Raw genomic sequence first — 21,351 nt, 5'->3', positions numbered from 1 at the left:
TACAGTGATGGTATTTAATAAAGTGTTATTGGAAAAAGTGAGACATTTTGACTTTTTTATCCCTTGCTTCATTCTCAGCTTGTGACCTTACTATTCTGCTTGTTATTATATTAGATCTTACATCAAGGAGTAAAAGTAGAGAGATGAAACATTCTGAAGGTTGGTCAGACTTCATGAAACATGTGGTGCTTTATTCTCTATGAGAATAACAAACCCACCAACCAGACCTTAAAAAACAACTTAAATACAGTGGCGGTTTCTTTCAAGGGCATAGGTTAGGACTCTGAACAAGCATTAGTTATCTACAGAAGGATCAAACTATAAGTATTCTAGTTTTGTCATATATTCTTTATTTCCATTATAATCACAATTAATGAAGTGTATTGACTATTTACTAGTGGAAGGTGATGTAAATGAAAGCATATTGACTTAAGCATTAATTTTTAATACATTTTAAGATTAAATAAATATAAGTTAGAAATAAAAGGAGCTAATTCTCATCAGAGTCAGGCATCTTTTACACTAATTTTCAGCTTTAACTCCTCATAATATTTGGTTCTGAGTTTGAAATCTTCTCATTTTTTCTGACTTTTTATAAATCCTCTGATCAACAGCCATCCACTTTCCTCCAGCTGAGGGACAGAAGCTAAACAGAAAAAAACCCCAAAGCAACAAAACCAACAACAAACCACCTAGAACCCCCTGAAAAAAAAAACAAGTGGGAAAAAAAAAAGTGAAAAATGTCAGCCAGATGGAACATTTGGATTTCTTATATACAGTCCTTCCCATTAGCAATCAACACAGTTGTAGCAGACTAAACATGTCTTCCAAAGCAAATGTTAAATACAATTCTTTCTAGTTGGAATCAATAGAAGTCTTGCCCACATATGTTAGAGCTCTCAATGCCCTACTGTCTCCAAAAAATATGGTTAAATTTACCTTTTCTCTATTTACCCAGAAATAATTTACTTCTTAGTGAGAAATTACGTGAAGAAGAATTTTTCTTAAGCCTTGTTTTCCCACATTTACACTTACCTTCTACTTCAGTATATCTGAATATGCAACAAATATCTGGCTCAGTGATGCTGTCACTTAAAATTGTGTCCTCAACCCTTGTTTATTCTGGTATGACCTGATCTTGTTAATAGCTAAATTTAACTTGTTGGGTATGGCTAATAAGGATCTATTCCTAAGAGTTGCTGTTACTTTTATTCCTTATGAGGACTTTTATTCCTTATGAGGCACAGAGAAAGGTAATGGCATTACATACATCGCAGCATATGCCTCTCAATGCTGTGCAACATCTGTCATTTTGAATGATCTTCTGAAACAGAAATGAGCTGGCTCAATATCATTCACTGGATGCCATCTGTTGTTCACACCATAAGTACCAACTAGGAAGGTCCAAAACGCATGACTTCTCTTATCATTGCATTTGAAACTGCCATTGCCATCTGAAGCCTTCTGTGTCTGGTCATGTGAATTGGCAGAAGGATAAACCGCATGGGAAGAGGGACAGTGAATGACTGAAGATGCTCACCCCTGTCATGATCAAACTCTGTAAGTGAATTTTGTAAGGAATCACAGCAAAGGTAAATGTCAGGTTAGCACAGCCCCTAATCCCAGGCCAGCACAGACCTCAGCTTTCCATGACTTTTCTTTGTAGATTTCTGTGTCTTTTGTTTTCAGTACTTCAAATAGCTCTGTATATACTCATTCTTTAAGCCCTTTCTTCCTTCAACTAGCAGGGGGGGAGAAGATGGATCTGTTGAGCAAACTGTAGTGTCTGTGCTTGGAAGCGGGTGACAAGCAGCTGTAAATGAGCTGATAAAAAAATTTACTTTGTAAACCCCGCATGGGAGGGACTGAAACTATATCCCCTTTCCTAATTAAAACTGTGGTAAAATGAAAACATGCTTTAAATCACTACAGTATGAACAGGGAGATTAAAAAACCCCTCCCTTTAAACAAACATTTGGTACCACCGAGGGATAGCTAAAATATAAAACCAACTGCAAAACAGCTCTCCAGATTTTCCCTCTTGGTGACTTTGGCATATACCTGATCCTAGATCTTTGGGGTAATATTACACTTCCTTATAAAATGTTTATTCAGCTCAGTGTCTTAACTTCCTAAGTCTGGGTAACAGCCTGCCTAGACTTATGGGTAAGTACAATGGCTAATATGAATAGCTATGGTTTTGTCTCTTAGGATCTCTTTGCAAATATGTTTGAGCAAAATATATTTTCAAACTTTTCCCCTTATATTTATAATATCATCGTCAGAAATAACAATGGATCGAACAAAGTGAAGTATCCAATAGGCCAATTCAATATATATGTTCATGGACCTTCTCTAGACTTTTTTTGTGATGTAACTCTGCATAAGGGTCTGCATAATGACAAAGAGTATCTTCTCCTTCAGTGTTATTATTACCAAAAATAGCAATGCTTTTTGGAAACATGGATGAAGTTAGTGTTTTGAAGAGAAAATAAACATATGGTTCCTACACAATGGAGCCTATAGTCTTGCTCAGAGTGTCCCTGTGGCCTAGATGACATAATGCAAAGAGAAGACAGGCCTCAAAGCAAGCTCTTCAGATAAGTACTAAAATGCAAATTATGCTCCCTTTTCCCTATTTCTAGGGGGCATATGAGGATCTTTATTCCCTTTTTTCAGCCAGAGCTGACTGTGTTTGAAACAGAAGTCTCTACTGAAAAGACACAGGTGAGAAGTATATTTTGAAGAAAAATTAGAAGAAAGCAAAAATGGAAAAAGGAGAAGATAGTTGCAAGAACAGGACAGGAGACACATTATGTTGAGAAGACCCTAGTAAGGAGTCTGGAGGACAACACAGTTACTGGGAAAAGTGTAAGACTAAAGGCTTAATATGAGATTATGAACCAGGTGAGATAATTGTGGAAGTGTTTAGTGAGGAAGAAGAGCTTGGCTAGGAAGCTAGAGCAAACTGAAGCTGGGAAACCGGAGTGGTGGGCTGGTGAAGTAAGCTATCCAGTTGCAAGGGAGAGCACAGGAAGTATCCTCTCCAAAAACGGGTACAGGGAGGGGCTATCCTACAAAACACTGGCTGCAACTGCTGCTCCTGTAGACATGCATGCCCCTATATAGACAATATATTTAGCTATGAACTGCAACAGTAGGGGTTCAACCACTGAGCATTTCTGTCCAGGAGGCACTAGGCTATTGTTTGTATTTAAGGCAGTTTAGATAACCTGAGCTTTGTGTAGACACTGTGCTAACACCAGCTAGAGTCATACAACTACCTTGTCGTACCAACAATACTTTGTATTATCAGCATGTAATGAGTCAATGGGTTGTTTTGAGTGATTCGCAACCCACAGCTAAAGGTTAAATCTTACTGCCACTGATACTAAAGGCAAAACCCCATCAATTTCAGAAACACAAAGTTTTCACCTGTGGGACTTCAGAACCTCACTTTGCTGTCTTTAGGCCACACTAAAGAAAATGCAATTTAAAAAAAATTAAATTCTAAGGTAATTTCAGAAATAATATGTACATCCTTCATAAGTAATTTAACTTCTTGAGGAGAAGGAGAGTACAGAGTAATAAAAATATATGGTCTCTATGAGAGTAGGAATTTCTATGTTTTATTTATTTATATGGTTTCTTACCTAATTTTGTCTTAAAATTCACTATTCTTTACTCATGAAATGTAAATCTGTTGTGTAGTGTTGCTGTAAATGTATTACATTATCAACCACAGAGCCTCTTGAGATGACTTCTTTTTCATTCTGGGTTTGATCCCTGTATAGCTGGTATCAAAATACTCTGTGGGCTTATTGAATGAAAGGTACTTTAGAAATGCAAGGTATCTGTAAGGGATATTTAATTTTGCATTATCTGCAGTGATAGAACATTTTTCATTTCATTGTGCTTGGCAGAACCACTTTAGCCCTTTGGGAGTCTTTCTTATTTCTTAGGAGTGTATTAATACTGGCAGTACTGAAGACTAACACATGTTTTTATATATGTATGCTTTTGTACAGGTAACAAGTTCTGGGTTTTCAAGGACACTACTCTCCAGCCAGGTTATCCTCATGATTTGATAACACTTGGAAGTGGAATTCCTTCCCATGGCATTGATTCAGCAATTTGGTGGGAAGATGTTGGGAAAACCTACTTCTTCAAAGGAGATAGGTTGGTATAGGAATTCTGAAAGAAGGATGTTTGGTAGATATCAGCTAAGTGTGTTAATCTTTTCCTCTATTTCTCAAAAGAAGAAGTCAAGCCACTCTAGTTCATTTTCTGCAGATGAAATTAACTCCTCCTGCCTAGACAGCTATACTGTTTCCACATTTCTTATAATTTACATTATTTTTTGTGAGTATACTGAAATTAGTATATGTCTATCAAATTGTAAAGTTATGTTTTAGAAGTTAACAGGCAAGTCACAGTTGTGGCAAAATTTAAACTTAAATATTCAATGTATTGTAGTTATGTACACTTAAGATCTACTTTTTTCCACATTTCTAAACCCTAGCACGTAAATAGGGAAGGCATGTACTAAAGCTTTTTAGGGTCAGTGATAATTACTTCTCTGCTACTATTTAAAGATGAGGTAAGAAAGGGAAATGACAGCTAAACCAGGAAGCTAAAGAACAATTTGACCAGTTCCCTAGATATTATTTTAAAATAAATCTTACAGATCCCTTCAGAAGGGGCACTTATTTTTGTGATTAATAAAGAACAGGAAAAAAATTGTAAAACCTGAGTTATTTTCCAGTCCTGAAAGAGGCTTGCACTAGTTACTTAGTGTCTCTGTGTCTTCATTTCCTTGTCTGCAAAAATAAGGGAAAGAATATTTGTCTGCTTTATAAAGATGTTAAGACAACTCATTAATTTTTGAAACCCTGCAGGTTATCTGAATGATGGATTTTACAGATTTTCAGAATGTTACTATGGCTGTTGATTGATGTATCACTGTGCAAATTCTGAGTACTCAGAGATAAATTATTCTTTGTTAGTAATTGTAATGTTTGTATTAGTATTATTAAAAGTATGATGATGGCTTTGTTACTGTCTGGTACTTAGGATTCTGAGACACTAATGTCAGAAATTAATTTAATGCACACCAAAGAATATGTTTAGCACACTACAGTTGATCATTTTTTAGCAGTACTGTAATATTGCACTACAGATTGCCACAACAAATCTTATTGTTAAAGCTTTAAAAAAAAAAATCTCCAACACTCATGATGAACAAAGTAGATAACTAAGCAAAATTTTTATGGTGTTTGAAAAGTAGATATCATTTCAAGCAATCAGTTTCCACAGTGAAAAAGAAGACCACCTAAATAATTTATTTCCCATGGCTGAGAAAATTTTTTCTTTAAATATAAGTTCATTTTCAGGTAATAATTTTCCACCTCCACACTCCTGGGAAAGTACATACAGTAAGAATCTTATGTGACCCGTTCTTTCTTTAGGCTTCATTCGGCAATGTCGTTTTATATTTCCATGCACAGGCAGTTACTTATAGTTGAGACTTTCCTAAAACACTAGTGGTAATAACACTAAGAAGACAGAAAGAACTATCAGAGAAAACATCTGTTGATAGAGAAGTTGCTACTTAGAGCTAACAAGCACAGTGAAACTCAGCAGGATATAAATGCAATACAGTATGTTAGAAGATGATCAAACAACATGAACCTTGCAGAGATAATTGAGCTATTACAGGATATTGGCCACCAATGGGAATAAACCCATATACCACTAAGCTTCTCAATATGTATTGTTTATATCACAATTTTTTATTAATGTAAAATTAGAGTTGAATTCTTTTGATGGTTTTAGTAGTATGTATAAGTCTACTGTAGGGATTGATCTTTTCCTGAAGAAATTATAACATAAATGTAACTTCTCAGTGGTAGAAGGTAGGAGTGAAAGGGAACCAAAAAGTCAAGCCAGCATCAAAATAACAAAGCATGTTCCTCCTTATGTAACTCAAGGACCTGTACACTTACTTTGTTTTGACGGTAATCTGTAGTTAAGGAGCCCCAGGGCAGAAGTTAAATGGCCCAGAACTGTAGCATACATTAAAAAGTTAGAGCAATAGAATACAAAGCATCAAAATTGTCTATAAAATTAAAAAAACCAAAAAACTCAAAAAACCCGAACCAGTAAGAAGCTTTAAAAGTCCAAATAGTAAATGGTATTGTAATACTCGTGTGTCTAAAGCAGGTCATGTATGGATCATTATTATTAATATTTGAAATGATCCATTTAAGCACTAAAGATAATTCTTCCAAACAATCATGAAAGCTAAAGAGGGGACAAAAGTTGACTACAGAAAACATTTTTCCCTCTCTCATTCCTCTTTTACCAGAACTGAGTAGTGTAGGACAAGATGAAAACAGGTTTGCTGAACTTCTTGAAACATGGCCTCGTTTATGCCCCTGTCTGGTGTGACTAGTTTTTGTACTTTAGATTTTGAATACATATATTTTTTTTCATAAAGCTTAGGCATCCAATAGTTCAGAATATTGTTAAGTAAATAGGATTACATACAGGAAAGAATGTGTTTTAGCAAATATTTTCCAAATTTCCTTTTTCTAAAGCCACGAATTGTAGAATCATAGAATCATAGAATGGTTTGGGTTGGAAGGGACCTTGAAGATCATCTAGTTCCAATCCCCCTGCCATGGGCAGGGACAACTTCCACTAGACCAGGTTGCTCAAGGTACCATCCAACCTGGCCTTGAGCACTCTCTTGAACAAAGTACATTTTAATTTATTTTCCCTCTGTTACTTTATCAGTCTTTGAGATAGAGTAACACAACTTATATAGTTGGTAAAGCTCAAATCACTCAAATCATCACTGGAGAGTCTGCTTGTGAACATTTGGCATGCCAAGGAGAATCAGGACTAGGCTTTCCCCTAACCTGTAGACATGCTCATTATTCCAGCACAGGTTACCAAGATAGTATCACAGTTAGTCCCTCTTTCATAAGATTTCTCATCAATGCTGAAAAAACCAACAGTTTGGGGACTTTTGAGTGTGCACTAGGTGTGTCCTCTAAGACTTGTTTTTTTAATGACAGTGGATATTTTTGAAAGTCCTGTAGGATTGTCTGTTTCCATCATGCAGCCTACTCAAAAAACACAGAAGTTAGTAGAAGGAGCTCAAAAAGTTGAAAAAATTGGAAGACAAAAAAGGAAAACGAGTGAAAGTATGCAGGAAGAAAATAGGGTTCTGGGAAAGAGAGACAGATAAAATGGAGATTAGAAATGCAGATAAAATGGAGATTAGAAAATAGAGTATTAAGCTTGGCAAAGAGTGATAATAAAGAAGCAGAGAGAGAGAGAACAGGCAAACGTGAAAAGAGAAAAAGCAAACAAAGGATGAAGAAATGCAAATCAAAAGATGAGCAAGAACTGGTTGCAATAGTATTGATGTCAGAGCTTTATTTACTACTTCTCCATGTTTCTTTCTCCAGATGAACTCTGAAAGAAGTTACATTTCAAAATAAAGATCATTGCTTTGTTGACTGGTTACTGATGCATATGTGACTAGATTAAGAAATCAGGCTATAAAAATAATTTATGCATAAGAAAGAAAAAAATAAATATAAATGTTTTTAAATGTTACTTGGCAACTCAACCCACTTGAAACCTGCCGCCTTTTAATTTCATTGAAAGTTTAAAGCCAGAGAAATGCTCCACAGGGAGAAATACAGAGGAGTTTAGACCATTTTGTTTTTAAAAAAGATTAATATGTGAATTGATTAGAGCCTCGGTACCTTTACTGGGGCAAAATATCATCCACTTAATGACTCTTTAATGTATCAGGAACAATCATAAAAGGGTTTTCTAAAAGCTGAAGTCAAATGAATTCAAATTAGAAAAAGGGTCAAGTTTTTAACAGCGAGCACATTATCAGTGAAAGTGATATATTCTCAGGTTCTTGATGCCCTGAAATGGTGAGTGGCTGCCTTTTCATGTAATTTTTCACATGAGTAAAACTGATTTTAGAGGGGAAAAAAAAAAACTATGTTCTAAATTGGTATACTCTAAATTATTGGAACCAATCAAAACATAAAGTGACCCACCCAAATATTATATCAGGATACCCAGAGATACTAGAGATACAATATGTTAATTATTAGAGCCAGCTTGTAAGATATGCATAGCAATTTAGCCAGCTGCACAAGGACAAAGACATTATCAACATTATCTCTAAGTGTAAATAAAATCACAAGTGTAAATGTTTCTTGCATGTTCAGCTTCCCTAGAAATTGCATGCTGAAGCTTTTTAAATTGGAGAAAAGATGGCCAACAAAAAGGCACAAAGCAGGTTGAGTTCTGTGTTACACTGTGTCTATTTAATGATAATGAAATGAAAAGGTACTGGAAGGCATACATAAAAGGAGTTAAATTAAGATTGCTAGGAGATTGCTGTAATTTGTAATGATTTTCACCAATGTGATCTAAAACATTAATATCTCTTTTTTGCATATGTTGCATCACTCTGTGTCACTGTGCAGAAGTCCTAGACATCAGCATTGCTGTGATTATAAGTGAGATGCATGCTGATTTAGTTCCCAAAGTGCAAAAACCTTTTATCTTCTTTCTGCTTACAGGAAAAGGTTGTCCAGTCAGCAAATAGATTTCATTGAAATTTAGTAGCATGTTCAAAGAGAAGTCAAGTATTCCCATTTTAGGATAATGAATGTAGCACATGTTAGAAGGAAAAAAAAATGTAGTTACTCATCTGCTATTTTATAAATGTTTTCTTTTATTTGTTGGGTTTTTTTGACATTTAAAACAAATTTCAGGTACTGGAGGTACAGTGAAGAAATGAGATCCATGGACCCTGGTTATCCCAAACCAATCACAATCTGGAAAGGTATCCCAGAATCTCCTCAGGGAGCCTTTGTCCACAAAGAAAATGGTATGCAAACACATTTCTGTTTTAATGATTTACTAACACCCTTTATGAAAGAGTGGTAGAGGGGTGATTGACAATTCAGGTTAAGTATCAAAGTAACTCTTGATTTATGAACAGAATGTTTCCTGCTCTAGAACTTGCTGTTGTGAAAATGGCTATTTGTTTGCATGGGCCATCTAACACAATGAAGAAAAATCTTCCAAATTTAGTACTATAAACCTTAATTTCCATTATTTCTTTTCTTGTGTCTTAATTAGCTTAATTATTTTTGTACTCTGCTGAATTACAGTACCTCTTAAAACAAGCTTCCTAAACACAGTATATCTCTATTGGAATTGTCAAGGTATTGGCTGTTTAAACAGCTTAGAAGATATTACTTTCATTCTGAACAACTAGAAAAGGGAAGGAAAATTTTTATCTAAGCAGAAATATCCCTAGGAATCTATATAAATTAAAGATGTCATAAGCCCATAATGCAGAAATGCAGATCACAGGGATGTTAGTGTGAAGTGCTATTACCTGTATCAAGATGCATCGTCACATCCAGGAACCTAGAATCTCAGCTGGCCGCAGCTCCAAATGGTGCTACCCGGGGGCTGCTGGCAGGCTACCAACAAAGCCCTCGGCGCACAGAGTTTAGATTGCTTTGATGGGAATAAAAAGATGCATTTGCTGTCAGTTAACATTGTTGGAGAATTGTTGTGTGGCATTTGTGATTTATTTAGTAGCATGTTCTGAGTTCTGTTTGCCTCCCAGACAGCACGTGTATATATTGCCGTGTTATTTTAATTTCCTGTTAATAAGTAGATAAAAAGATTTCTTTCCTTGTATAAACCATTTCAGTCTCCTATTTCAACCTCTAACTTGGTTAAGAAATTTACCATGGAAATGTTTGGGGTTTTTTGTCAGAAATATGTTTAATTGCTTCCTTGCTTTGTCTCTGTCTTATCCAAAAGCAGGAATCCTCTCTCAGTTCTGGCCTTTTGTCTAGACTGGATTTTTTTGTGTTGTTTTATTTGTTTTGTTTTGTTTTTAACTGGAAAGTAGGTCAGTGAAGATTATATTCTGCATGCATTGCACTCAATAACTCTCTGTAAATACACATATATGTGGAAATAGCCACAAACATTATGTATGCATAGACACACATAATGGATATAACCTCTGATTTCTTCCCTTCATTACTTTTTAAGCCTATTTTTAAAGATTTAAATCCAAACTAAGTTTAACATTTTTATACGCATATATATGTGTATGTATGTATCGTTTGTTTGGTTTTTTTTTCTTACCTTGATTGTATTCCCCATAATAAGTTTTCTGTACTGAGCTCGGGTATGTGTATCTCTCATTACAAATGAAAATTATCTTACTGTACCACTCAGACCAGTGGGGCTGAAAGTACTGCAGAGGCAGAGCTCTTATTCCTAAGACAAGAAAGACTCTTGGTTACATCAAAGCCACTTCTCTTTTTTACCCCAATGGCTTTGATACTCTGTCTGAGTCTTTCAGTGAGGAGGGTGGTAAAATATGACATGAGATTGTGGAGGTGAGGGCATTCTTGGGCAACTCAGAAAGCCTAGAAGGGCCCCAGGGTAGAAAGAGTGACTGAAAATGGCACCAGAAATTTCCCAAGAAGACCACTAAGACATTTTCCCTGAAATTAAGAAAACAGATGTCTTAAGAAACAGTTCACAACTGCACTGCTGTTTGTATGAGGAAGGAAAGAAACAAAAGCAGATGCAAATAAGAAGCACCACAGCTTAGTTGGAAAGAAGTTGATTACATTTTGCCTGAAACTGTTTTCCTTTCTTTGGGCAGAAGCAGAGTTCACAAGGAAGTTTTACTATATAGCTTTGTAAGGGAACATCTGAAAGCTTGTCTTCCAGTTAATCCTTTTTGGTTTCTTTCCCTTCTCTTTCTATTGTGTAATCCATGCGAATGAACATGTGCACTAAGTCTGATCATAAAGGGGTTCCCTTCACCATCCACAAAAATTTGAGGTAATCTTACAGGAAGATGGGAAAGATGAGAAAAACAATTTCCTGCTCTAGTCAGCATCCTGACTCAGTGTCCTAGAAGCTTGGTAAGGTACCAGAAACATCTTTGAAACTCTCTCTGCTACTTCCCATACTGCGATTTGGTTTCTAATGCTGTGGTAAAAACTCTTAGGAGAAGGTGAAGAAGACATTTCCTTTCTGTTACTCCATGGAATCTGAGATCACACAAAGTTCTCCAAAGTTCTCTTTCTTTCTGCCTTGGGAGCAGCATAGAAAATATCACCTCCCCACTAGAAGTTCTGGTAAAGTGGATGGTGGGCTAGTTTTTTAGAGAGTAGACAGAGAAAACGTGGTCTACTTTATTAGCCCGTTGAGCTTTTTCTGCCTTGTGCTTACTACCATTCCTAATTTGAGTTTCTGTTTGACATGTTAGTGACTGCTAAGTCCTTCCGTGCTGTTTGGGTCAGGCATTGTGCTCACTACACTTAGTGACTAGCATTTGGAAAATCATAAGGAGCAGCTCCCAAAGCAGGCTCAAGTCAAGCAGATTAAATGAAATAACTTTCAAAAGCTGTGTGAAGTCACTTGTTCTGCCATGAGAAGCGGTAAAACCACTCAGTCTCTTAGAACTATCCTTCTGTGCTGGTAACTTCCATCCGTCAGCTGTTACTGTTATCCTGGTTCCTGCCTCAACAAAATGACCAAAAAGTTTAAACTACCTTCAGAGTTTTCCAATGGGAAATATGTTCTGATTGAAGAATTTTTACTGGATATATAGGGGCTGGCAATTCCTTTACCACTTTGATTTTAACAGTTTTAATTTGATATTTCAATGTATAGTAACAATTAATGCTAAATAGTATCAGTATTCTGACTTACATGTGCCTCTGATATGTACAAATGTGTATTCTGTATAGATGTAAGAATATAGATTTAGACATGTCATATCTGTGTATGGTCTCTATATATGTGTTAGAATATTCATAGAGATAATATATCAAATTTACACATTTGAAATATTTATCCAGGGCCTGTATGTACAGTGCTTTCTTACATGCACGTTGTTATTTGACATGCAAAGATAAACTGCGGCTCAAAATACTGAAATTTTGCTTTTGATAATATTTTTTATTTAAACTACAGATTGTTTTAAGGAACTTTATAGATGCTAAAATTCTAAAACTTCATTGTATTTAAACAATTACAGTCCTTTTTTTTTTTGTTTTGTTCCAATCAGAATAGAAGGCATTTTGTGAACAAGCCTCTTAACTACTGTTTTGATATAGCTTAGTGCTTTTCTTTTCTTTTTTTTTTTTTTTTTCTTTTTAAGCAGTATTATACCTTTCTATAGATATACTAACACATTTTCAGATAATAAAACTGCAAGGAATTAAGGAAAATAGTACCATTTCAGTGCCTAGGAAGGCCATTGAAATTGCATAAATAACTAATGTAGAAGAATGTTCAAATATTCTAAATATTCTGAAAAGTGGCAGTAAATGATGAAGATTTTTTTACAGTTTGAGCTGCAAAATATACTATCAAGTAATTTATTTTTTAATTGAGAGAAACTTACTGCTGTTTGAATAGGTGATTACTAATATTATCTCCAGATAGCCAGTTACCGATCTTTTCAGGAAGCCTTGTTAAAATGACAAATAGTGCCCAATGCGTTTTAGTATTCTTAGTGGCCTTTAGTACTGCAGGAAATAAGCTGAGGTCTATAAAGTGAAGATAAGGAAAAATCCAGCTGTTTGCATTCAGTTCATAAACAGTAGGAGGAAGTTCACCAATCCTGAAGGTTTGTTTCTTGCCAGATCAATGCCATTTTTCAGCTGGGATAATAAAGTAATGTAGATTTTTGGCATGTTTATTAATAGCATTGGATTTTGCCTGAATTATCATATACCAGCTCTTTTCAGACAACTTAAATCTGGCTATATCTGTTTTCTCTTGGCAAAGCTGCTGCTATTTCATCCACTTTCCTTCTTCTGAAGTACAGTATTAAAGAGGGTCAGTTCTCATTTCTGGGTCACCTAGCATTGCAATTTGTTTCTGTAGACCTCCCGTCTTGAAGAGGTTGTAATGCTTTAAAGTCCTGGCCCTGAGAATTCCAACTCTGGTTGGCTTTTCAGTGAATGAACAAATCAGCTGGACCCTTGTCTGTCAAAGATCATGTTCTCTGTAATTTCTATATTTTTCAGTAGCAATGGAAGAGGATAAAATCCTAGTTTATTGAATTAAAAAAAAAAAAAAACAAAAAAAAACCAAAACAAAAAAAAAAACAACAAATCAACAAACCAAAACACTGCAATGTTAGATTTTCTAGAAATGGTAAAAAACCAAAATCTGTAAACAAGTTTTGAAAGACCTGTAACTGAAGTGTATTCCTTACACCTTTTTATTTTTTTTTAACTACAAAACAATTTGATACCATTAGCTTTGCTCATGGTGTGCTGATTACATGATTTGATCCAATATGACAATTAATAATTGCAATTTTCTTCCTCAGGCTTCACATATTTCTACAAAGGAAAAGAGTACTGGAAATTCAATAACCAGATGCTCAGGGTGGAACCTGGCTATCCCAGATCCATCCTCAAGGATTTTATGGGTTGTGATGGACCAACAGATCGAGATAAAGACCGACACAGCCCTCAAGATGATGTTGACATTGTCATCAAACTGGACAACACAGCCAGCACTGTGAAAGCCATAGCCATCGTCATTCCCTGCATCCTGGCCTTGTGCCTCCTTGTCTTGGTTTACACTGTGTTCCAGTTCAAAAGGAAAGGAACACCCCGCCACATACTGTACTGCAAACGCTCTATGCAAGAGTGGGTGTGATGTAGGGGTTTGTTTTTTTTCTTTCCCTCCCAGGAGTTTGTGGTAACTTGAGATTCAACACAAGAGCTGTTATGCAGTTTCCTAGCTAGGAGCGGGCATCTGTCAGTCTGAAACAAAGATGATCTCTAAAACCCAGGGGGTTGCCTGTCCCGTGCATGAGTGGTGATTCGCTCAGCTGGGAAGCTTCCATGATACACAGTATCTACTGTTTCTTCGGTCCTTTGTCTTTCTTTGTCATTCGATTCTAGGCCTTTCCTCTGCACGCTCAATGCCGTATAAACTATCTGGATTAACTAACAAAGAGGAAAAAAAAGTCTCCAATGTTTCTACATTCTTCCCTTAAGGCCTGTTCCCCTTTGAAAAAATTTTTGGTGAGAGTAAATTTTTTTAGAAAAAACACAACAACCCACAACGGAACTTTCAGGAAAGTGTGAAGACCCAAAACAGCTTTGTCTCCAAAGAGGATTGCTTTCTGTCTGCTACGGATAAAGTCCTATACTCCTACTTCCAGTTTTGTTAGGTGGGAGACTTAGATGACATGCAGGACTTCGGACTGTTCGGACAGCCATTTTCCAACAAACAAGGGGCCAAAATATCTGCAATATAGTAACAGCCTTAATAATACATTCATTTTGTGTTTTTTACAGCTGCTCTGGGCTACATCTTCAATGTTTTAAACTCATTTATATTCATTGCTATATTCAAGCAGAACCTTTCTATTGGTTTGTTTATTTTTGGTTGGTTTTCCTGCATAAACTTTCCCAAGCTGTACCAAGCCAACTGCCCCAGGCCTTTCACAGGTCTGTCAGGAGCACTCATTCCAAAGCATGGTAAAAAGCAGTGTGTCTCTGAAGTAGATTTCAATGACCTAAAGCAACAGTCGTGCTATAGAGAAGCTCGATGCTGGTATTACACTGGTGGTGTAACCCTTTGAGAACTATTGCATCTGTTTTCAGAGTCTGGTGGATGTTAATCTTGGTTGGATGTTAATCTTGGTTGTCATTAAATTATAGGATTGTGTTTGGGTAATACAGGTTTAAAAGAAAATCATTTTTTCAAAACAGATTTCCTGTGACTGCAAGTGAGTGTTTTTAATTATTTGCATTATTGATAGAAAAGCATTTGTAACATAAATAGAAAACAAAATATATTTACCAGGTACTTTCTGGTTAAAGGAACCAAACCTATTTTAATAACTTCTACCACTTACCAAGAATTTTTCTGAACTGGCGACAGTTTTGTAGCTTAGCCTTTTGTCTTAAGCATCTTGAATTTCTCTTTTAAACTATGTTGCATGATAATTCAATTTGCCTCTGCAGAGGTGGAGTTACAGTTTCAAAGGACAGCTAAAATGATGACTCTGATATTGCATGAGTATCCTCTGGTGTGTTACCCCTTTGCATGTTCACCATAGTTCTCAAAGGGTTAGTCAAATTTCTGGCCTTCAGCCGAACGTGATATCACTGACAGAGCCAAGGGACCACCAAAGCATTTTGTCATTCTGCGTAATTTATGCTAACAGCAGTATTGTCGTTTTCATGTGACCTGCAGAGCAGGTTTGTATCAATATTTTTTTCCTAGAGAAAAGTCAGCAACTGACAGACCTCTTTATTGATTTTAGGAGCTGCTTCTTGCAGTGGTAGGCTTTACAGTCACTGGGCTGTGAACTTATTAAAGATGGTCAGAATGATGCACCCCAAAAGTCAGACACCTGGTTTTTTATGAAAGCCAGGATTTGAGGGGAGTAGCTTTTGCAACAATGAACAGCTTGCCTTGAACTTGATTATTGACCTGTTGACTGTCATTACCAAGTTAAACATTGTCTTCTGTGAACAGCTTCACTGTCTGAATTTCCTTAAAGTGTACTGTCCTACGTCTTTGATCTTTGACCTTTAACTTGCAAACTGGCACAAACTGAAGGGAATCTGGTGTTGCAAATGAACTAAGATGAATTTTATTTCTTAAAAGGCCTGATATGGATTATCCAAAATTTGAGAAAAAAACAGCGATGTGTTTTCCTAGAAAAGAACTGACATGAGCTAAAAAAATTTATGATAGATCTGTAGAAGGATATTTTGCTATGTATACATGCACACTCTAAAAATGAACTACAGTAGAAGTTAATTTTTATTTAACTTGAATACAATTTTCATTATAAAATTATAATTTCTACAAATAGCTAGTTATTAATGAAAAGGATATAGGAAAGAATTAAAATACTTGAAATGGCCAGTATTGGCTTTTACATAAAATGAGACTTTTATACTACATTCAGCCAATTTCTTACTGGTTTCTTAATCTATGTAACTGGATCACTTTTTAGAGAGTGTAGGTATATATACATATATATTATGGTTGTTATTATTATTTTGGTAATGGATAGCTTGACTGCCTTGAATTTATATTTATATTGAGCATAGCATGAAAAATAGTATGCATTTTTGTTCTATTACATTATTTTATATTGATTTGAGGACATTTTATGAACATATGTGGCATGCTATAAAGCATTGCAAACTTATTTAGAGCATAAACAGATATACGTATGTATGGCTAACAAAAATGAAGATTAGAAAAAAAGATATAGTTTTACAACAAATATGCAATGAAGATGGCATTTTGGAGATGTTTTGTAGAGGTACTGCATACTGTAGGTTAGAAGTGCACCAGTATCAGCCCATAGCATTATTTAGTAAACCCAATTCAGTTGATGCTGAAAGTATAGATTAATTGACAGCTAAGTAACATAGGGTATTTACTGGACATCAGCTCATTTGGTGAATTTGGAATTCTCTGCCTGTTTGTCATATATATTAAAATATGTGTGTGTGTGTGTTTGTATACTTATAAATGCACACACACACATGCACATACACACATATTTTAATCCATGGAGAGATTTTTATTGTCAACAAACTACTATAACTTATGTTCTGCTACAGGCAGAACAAAATGATTCATGTTGCTGTTCCTATTTTTCCCTTGGATAGTTAGCTGAAAATACTAACAACGCTACTAATTCTGCATTTGGTTTTCCTCTACAATAGGAGAACTTATTTTATGTTATCTTTAACTCAGAACAGCATCTGATCTGTTTTTTCATTCACTTGAAGATTTCACTTCAATTTTGAAATATCTTTCATGGCAGCTTTAACTTTCTTTGCAACTGTTTCGCTGACAGTAATGAAGTGCTGAGCATGTTGACTGTTGTTCTTTGATAAGGTAACAAAAATGTATGTATTTGGAGAATTTAACTTTAATCATGCAGGAAGGTAAGTGTGATAAGTCTAGTGGTTGGTATATGGTACATCATAGATACATGATTACATGATAAGTTGGTTGTTTAATATGTTTTCTTTTACTTAAAACTGCATATATATTATATACAGAGTGAGGGAGAAAAAAGTAATATTATATTGGCATGTTTATGTCATGCAGAGCAAGACTGTGTCAGCATTTTTATTACATACTCCTGTTTTCAGTATGCTATAACACAGTTATAAAGGTTTGCTTTAAGTAAAAAAATGAAGGAGCAGTTGTGTTCACTGTAGTTCCCAAACGCATACTGGCTAATTTCAAATTTTAGAAGTCTGGAGTGAATTAGTGATGTTGCCTCATCTAGTTTTGAACTCAAATGAGTAAAAGTTCTCAGACAATGTTATTTTTGAACAGTTGTTTTTCTACCAGGGCCTATAATTATGAGAATTAAGAAAAAAACAAATTGAAAATATTTTCAGTTCTGCAATCCTGGTTCCTGCTCATGTGCCGTTAACTTTTTTCATAAAGTTTTTATTAAACATTTCCATATTGCTATCGTCATGATCTGTATTGTGGAACAATACAAAACTGTATATGCATTGTGTTAATCAGTTACAGTCTATCAAGCTGACTATACAGGGTCATGTATCTTCAGAGTACTATGGTCTGTATGATGCAGAAAGCCAGAGTAGATGATGACAGTGTTTCCTCTGGTCTTTTAATGTATAAACCTATGAAAAGGTTATTGACTGTAGACAAAAACTAATTTTTATCAAAAATACATTTAAAAAACTATGTAACTGTATATTTACTGGATAGGCTGGGATGGAGAGACTCAAATGGCTCCAAAGGAGCCCTTTCAAGTCTCCTGAATAAATGTAAAACATATTTTATATCTTCCTATGAACTTTTGTTCGTTTTCTTCTTTCAAAATGGGTCAAAGGGAGGGGATAACTAAAGAAAAAGATTTTTTTAGGCTAAGTTTGTGAATGAAAATAACAAAAGTTAATAGATTCAAATGTAAGGGAAAGACTTACACTTTTTCTTGGAAGTGTATTTCACCTCCCCAGTTGTTTGGTCAAGACTCCTGTGCCATTAACACTGTGGGTTAAAAACAGTGTAAGGCTTAATTTGTGAATTTTCAATATTTTTTTAGTTCTTACTTCACAACCTTAATGTCAGTTAAATGTAGCTTTTGGTACCAAATTATATAGAATCAAATTCTAGCTTGTTGGTTAGAAAAAAGTGCGTAGAATAGAAAGTGGGTCTGCCTATAAGCAATGGAAGCGTTACGTTCCTATTCTAGTTTTTTGCATTTGAACTATCATTAGGGGAAACCTTAAAAAACACACATAGCAAACTGAACAATGAATGTTCCAGGCACTGCATTTTTAAGAAAGTAGAAATGCAAGTTAACACACCATTAGCAGCCTAAATTGGAGATAGCACAAGATGACTGGGCTGAGAAGCGAGAATATGACTGCAAGCATTTTCTCTGTCCTGGCTCCCTTATCTTCTCACAACATGGCCTAAGTTTTATCACCAGTTGCAGAGGTGGAGGAGGCTGTGCACCATGACAGTAGGAGATGTGGAACAGCCATTAGAGAACAATAACTCCTTGCCACCTTTTGTTGTTGTCAAGAGTGTCTTTGGACAAGTCAGTTTTCAGAAGCATAAATACATGACTGCAGCCCTGTGAGCCATAAGGAAAAACATTATTATCAGTGGAGAGAACAAATGTCACTGGCCACTTAAGTGTTCAGCTATGCTGTAAATCAAATAATATTTTGCCAGAGCTGAGGAACAGGTAAATTGTTACTGAATACAATGGTATAGCCGTGACTGATACACCAGCACTGTAATGTTAGGCATGTTTCCTTAGCTCACACTACACAGACTGCAGATAAACAGATTGGTTCACATAAGATAAAACCATTTAAACATATGTCAGTTACAAAGTCAGGTGTAAAAGAACCATATACTCACAAAATTAATCTCTGATTTATGCGTGTAAATCAATTGTCTGCCACTGGTCTTATGAAAAAATGTAATGTGTGAGTCAAATCTGTCTAAACCATTCCTGTGACTTGCCATCTGAGTTGTTGGAAGCTGATAAAGACATTGTCATCAGTGCCATCAATGCTGCACATGTCTGGTAAGCATCAAAAGCATGCCATCACTTGTTGCAGACTGGCTCCATTTGGTTCTTGATCTAAGGTAGCCTCTGATGTTAGGCAGCATAGATTCGGTATGATGTAGCATTATTTTATATATGTGTGTAGCTAGGAGAGCCCAGTGATAATCAGGAGATCATATTTTGAAGGATCATCAGTATGTGACCACAGCAAGTATCTGTTCCTAAAATCAAAATGTATTTGAAAGAAGCACATAGCATTAAACACATGCAGCACAAACAGGTCTTTTTTTCCCAGTATACATAAGCTTTAGTGTATCATCTACAAATTATAGTCAGTTTATTAACATTTGCAGTTGCAGCTGCCCATTATGTCTTTGAGATATGACATTCTGTAAGAGGTGTACATAAAGCATGTTTGCCCTGTGGAGATAGCCGTTAAGTACTGCTCTGGTCTGCTCACATTGTAGATGAAATAAATTTTAGAGGCAGAGAAGACATAAATTAAAAGATGCTGATGTAAACTAGCATGCTAAAGACAATTTTCTACACTTGGATGTGCATGCAGCATAGTGCTACTTGCTGTCACAGTAAAACTACATAAACAATAACCATTATACATGCCAGCCATTTATGGTGGCATGAAGCTTTCCAGTCACACAGCTTAGTTTCTTCTGCTTCTGTAGAATGACAGTGTCCACAGACGATAATTAGAATAGCCACCACAAAATCCAAAGCTTTCTGTTTAGTTAATAATAATTTCTACCCTATGAAATTGCTTCACATCCTTTTTAAAACTACAACCTTAATCTCCTTGGCTAGCTATCAGCATATCTTAATTCATAGCCTTTCATGTCCGTTATTTATATTTTTTTGCTGTTGCAGTAAAATGTATACTGAACATTCTCTCCATCTTGCCATCTAACACATGCAATAATCACTTTCATTCTGTGCCATGCACATGTCCTGGATCATTCATTGGCCCATCCATCATTCTGGAAACTGGCTTTCTGGGAAGCGGGACTAGCAACAGAAGGCTGGGATAAAATAACTTCCTAAAATACCTGGTTAGCCCTTAACAACATGACAACAGAGTTTGAAGAGTTTTTAGTGAAGTATTACTTGCCCACCGGAAACAGAACAGTGTAACTCTGCCAATCGGTGCATGCCCAGATGGGTTCGCCACTTGCAAACCGTAGTGTGTTAAGTCAGAAAACAATGTTTCTCATCCATATTTCCATCCTGATGTGTTGACATAGTTTAACACCCACTCTACACACATATTCATAGTTTACATGTCTATATTTAAAATCATCTGCCTTGTGGAAGCTGACAGTGCTTAGGGTCAGCAGGTAATCAGTGCTAACTCATTTATAAGGTGTGAACAAATTTTGGTTCCCTTATTATCGTTTTACAGCCTCAAAGAAAAGAAAGTAGGTTTTTTCCATAATGTAAATTGACGGTCTATAATAATCTTTGCCAGTGTTCACAATTACATGATATTATATATAGCTCAAATAGTCCGATTGTACAACTGATATATATTCCTGTTGAAATGCACAGCCCCATATTTAGGCATACAATAAATCTAAACAGAGATGTACATACTGTGTATGCTATGCTTGGCTATTGCCACAAAATTGTCAGTGCTCACATACTGATCGTCTTCGTATCTTATGAGAGCACCATGCTGAAATCAGTTCCAAGCAGTTGTCTGCTAGAGTATAACAGAGTTATATAAGTTAGAAAATGGTACATGTGGTGGTACGTATTCAGAAGACATCATCAGCAACCTATTGCACTGTTTTAAATGATCATAACAACTACAGTTCTTACCTGCAAAGCATAGCTGCAGCTTGTATTTACACTATTGTGATTTACCTCATATGACAAAGTGCTATGAACTCTTGCCATGCATCACAAGGTAGATGAAAACTATTAAAAAAATCTTTCAGGATAGCCATTGTCAATACTCACACAGCTCACAGAAATACCTGAGATGGTTATACCCAAGAAAATTTACTCTTAAATAGGAATCAGTAATTGAAAGAATGTGTGATGATGCAAATAATCTGTTCTCAGCTCTTACTCTATGTAATGCATTTGGTAAAACATTGTCAGCTAAGTGTATGCCTAACATCCATCTTTACTTCCAAAACCATGAAGACATCTCTTGTCAATTCAGA

General features: G+C 35.7%; 1 protein-coding gene across 1 annotated transcript in view; it reads left to right on the top strand.

Annotated features, from left to right (window-relative positions):
- Positions 1 to 17,589, top strand: part of MMP16 (matrix metallopeptidase 16 (membrane-inserted)) — a 50,228-nt gene extending 32,639 nt beyond the window's left edge. Inside the window, exons 4-6 of the mRNA XM_010076797.1 lie at positions 4,029 to 4,179; positions 8,817 to 8,932; positions 13,439 to 17,589. Coding sequence (XP_010075099.1) covers positions 4,029 to 4,179; positions 8,817 to 8,932; positions 13,439 to 13,773 — 602 coding nt within the window. The 3' untranslated portion in view covers positions 13,774 to 17,589. The remainder of the gene's footprint in view (positions 1 to 4,028; positions 4,180 to 8,816; positions 8,933 to 13,438) is intronic.
- The last annotated feature ends 3,762 nt before the right edge of the window (positions 17,590 to 21,351 follow it).

The sequence above is a fragment of the Pterocles gutturalis genome, unplaced genomic scaffold (genome assembly GCF_000699245.1).
Source record: "Pterocles gutturalis isolate BGI_N339 unplaced genomic scaffold, ASM69924v1 scaffold2988, whole genome shotgun sequence".
NCBI classification, from domain to species: domain Eukaryota; kingdom Metazoa; phylum Chordata; class Aves; order Pterocliformes; family Pteroclidae; genus Pterocles; species Pterocles gutturalis.
Note: the sequence above shows the minus strand (reverse complement) of the source record. Positions and strands in the feature narration are given on the sequence as shown.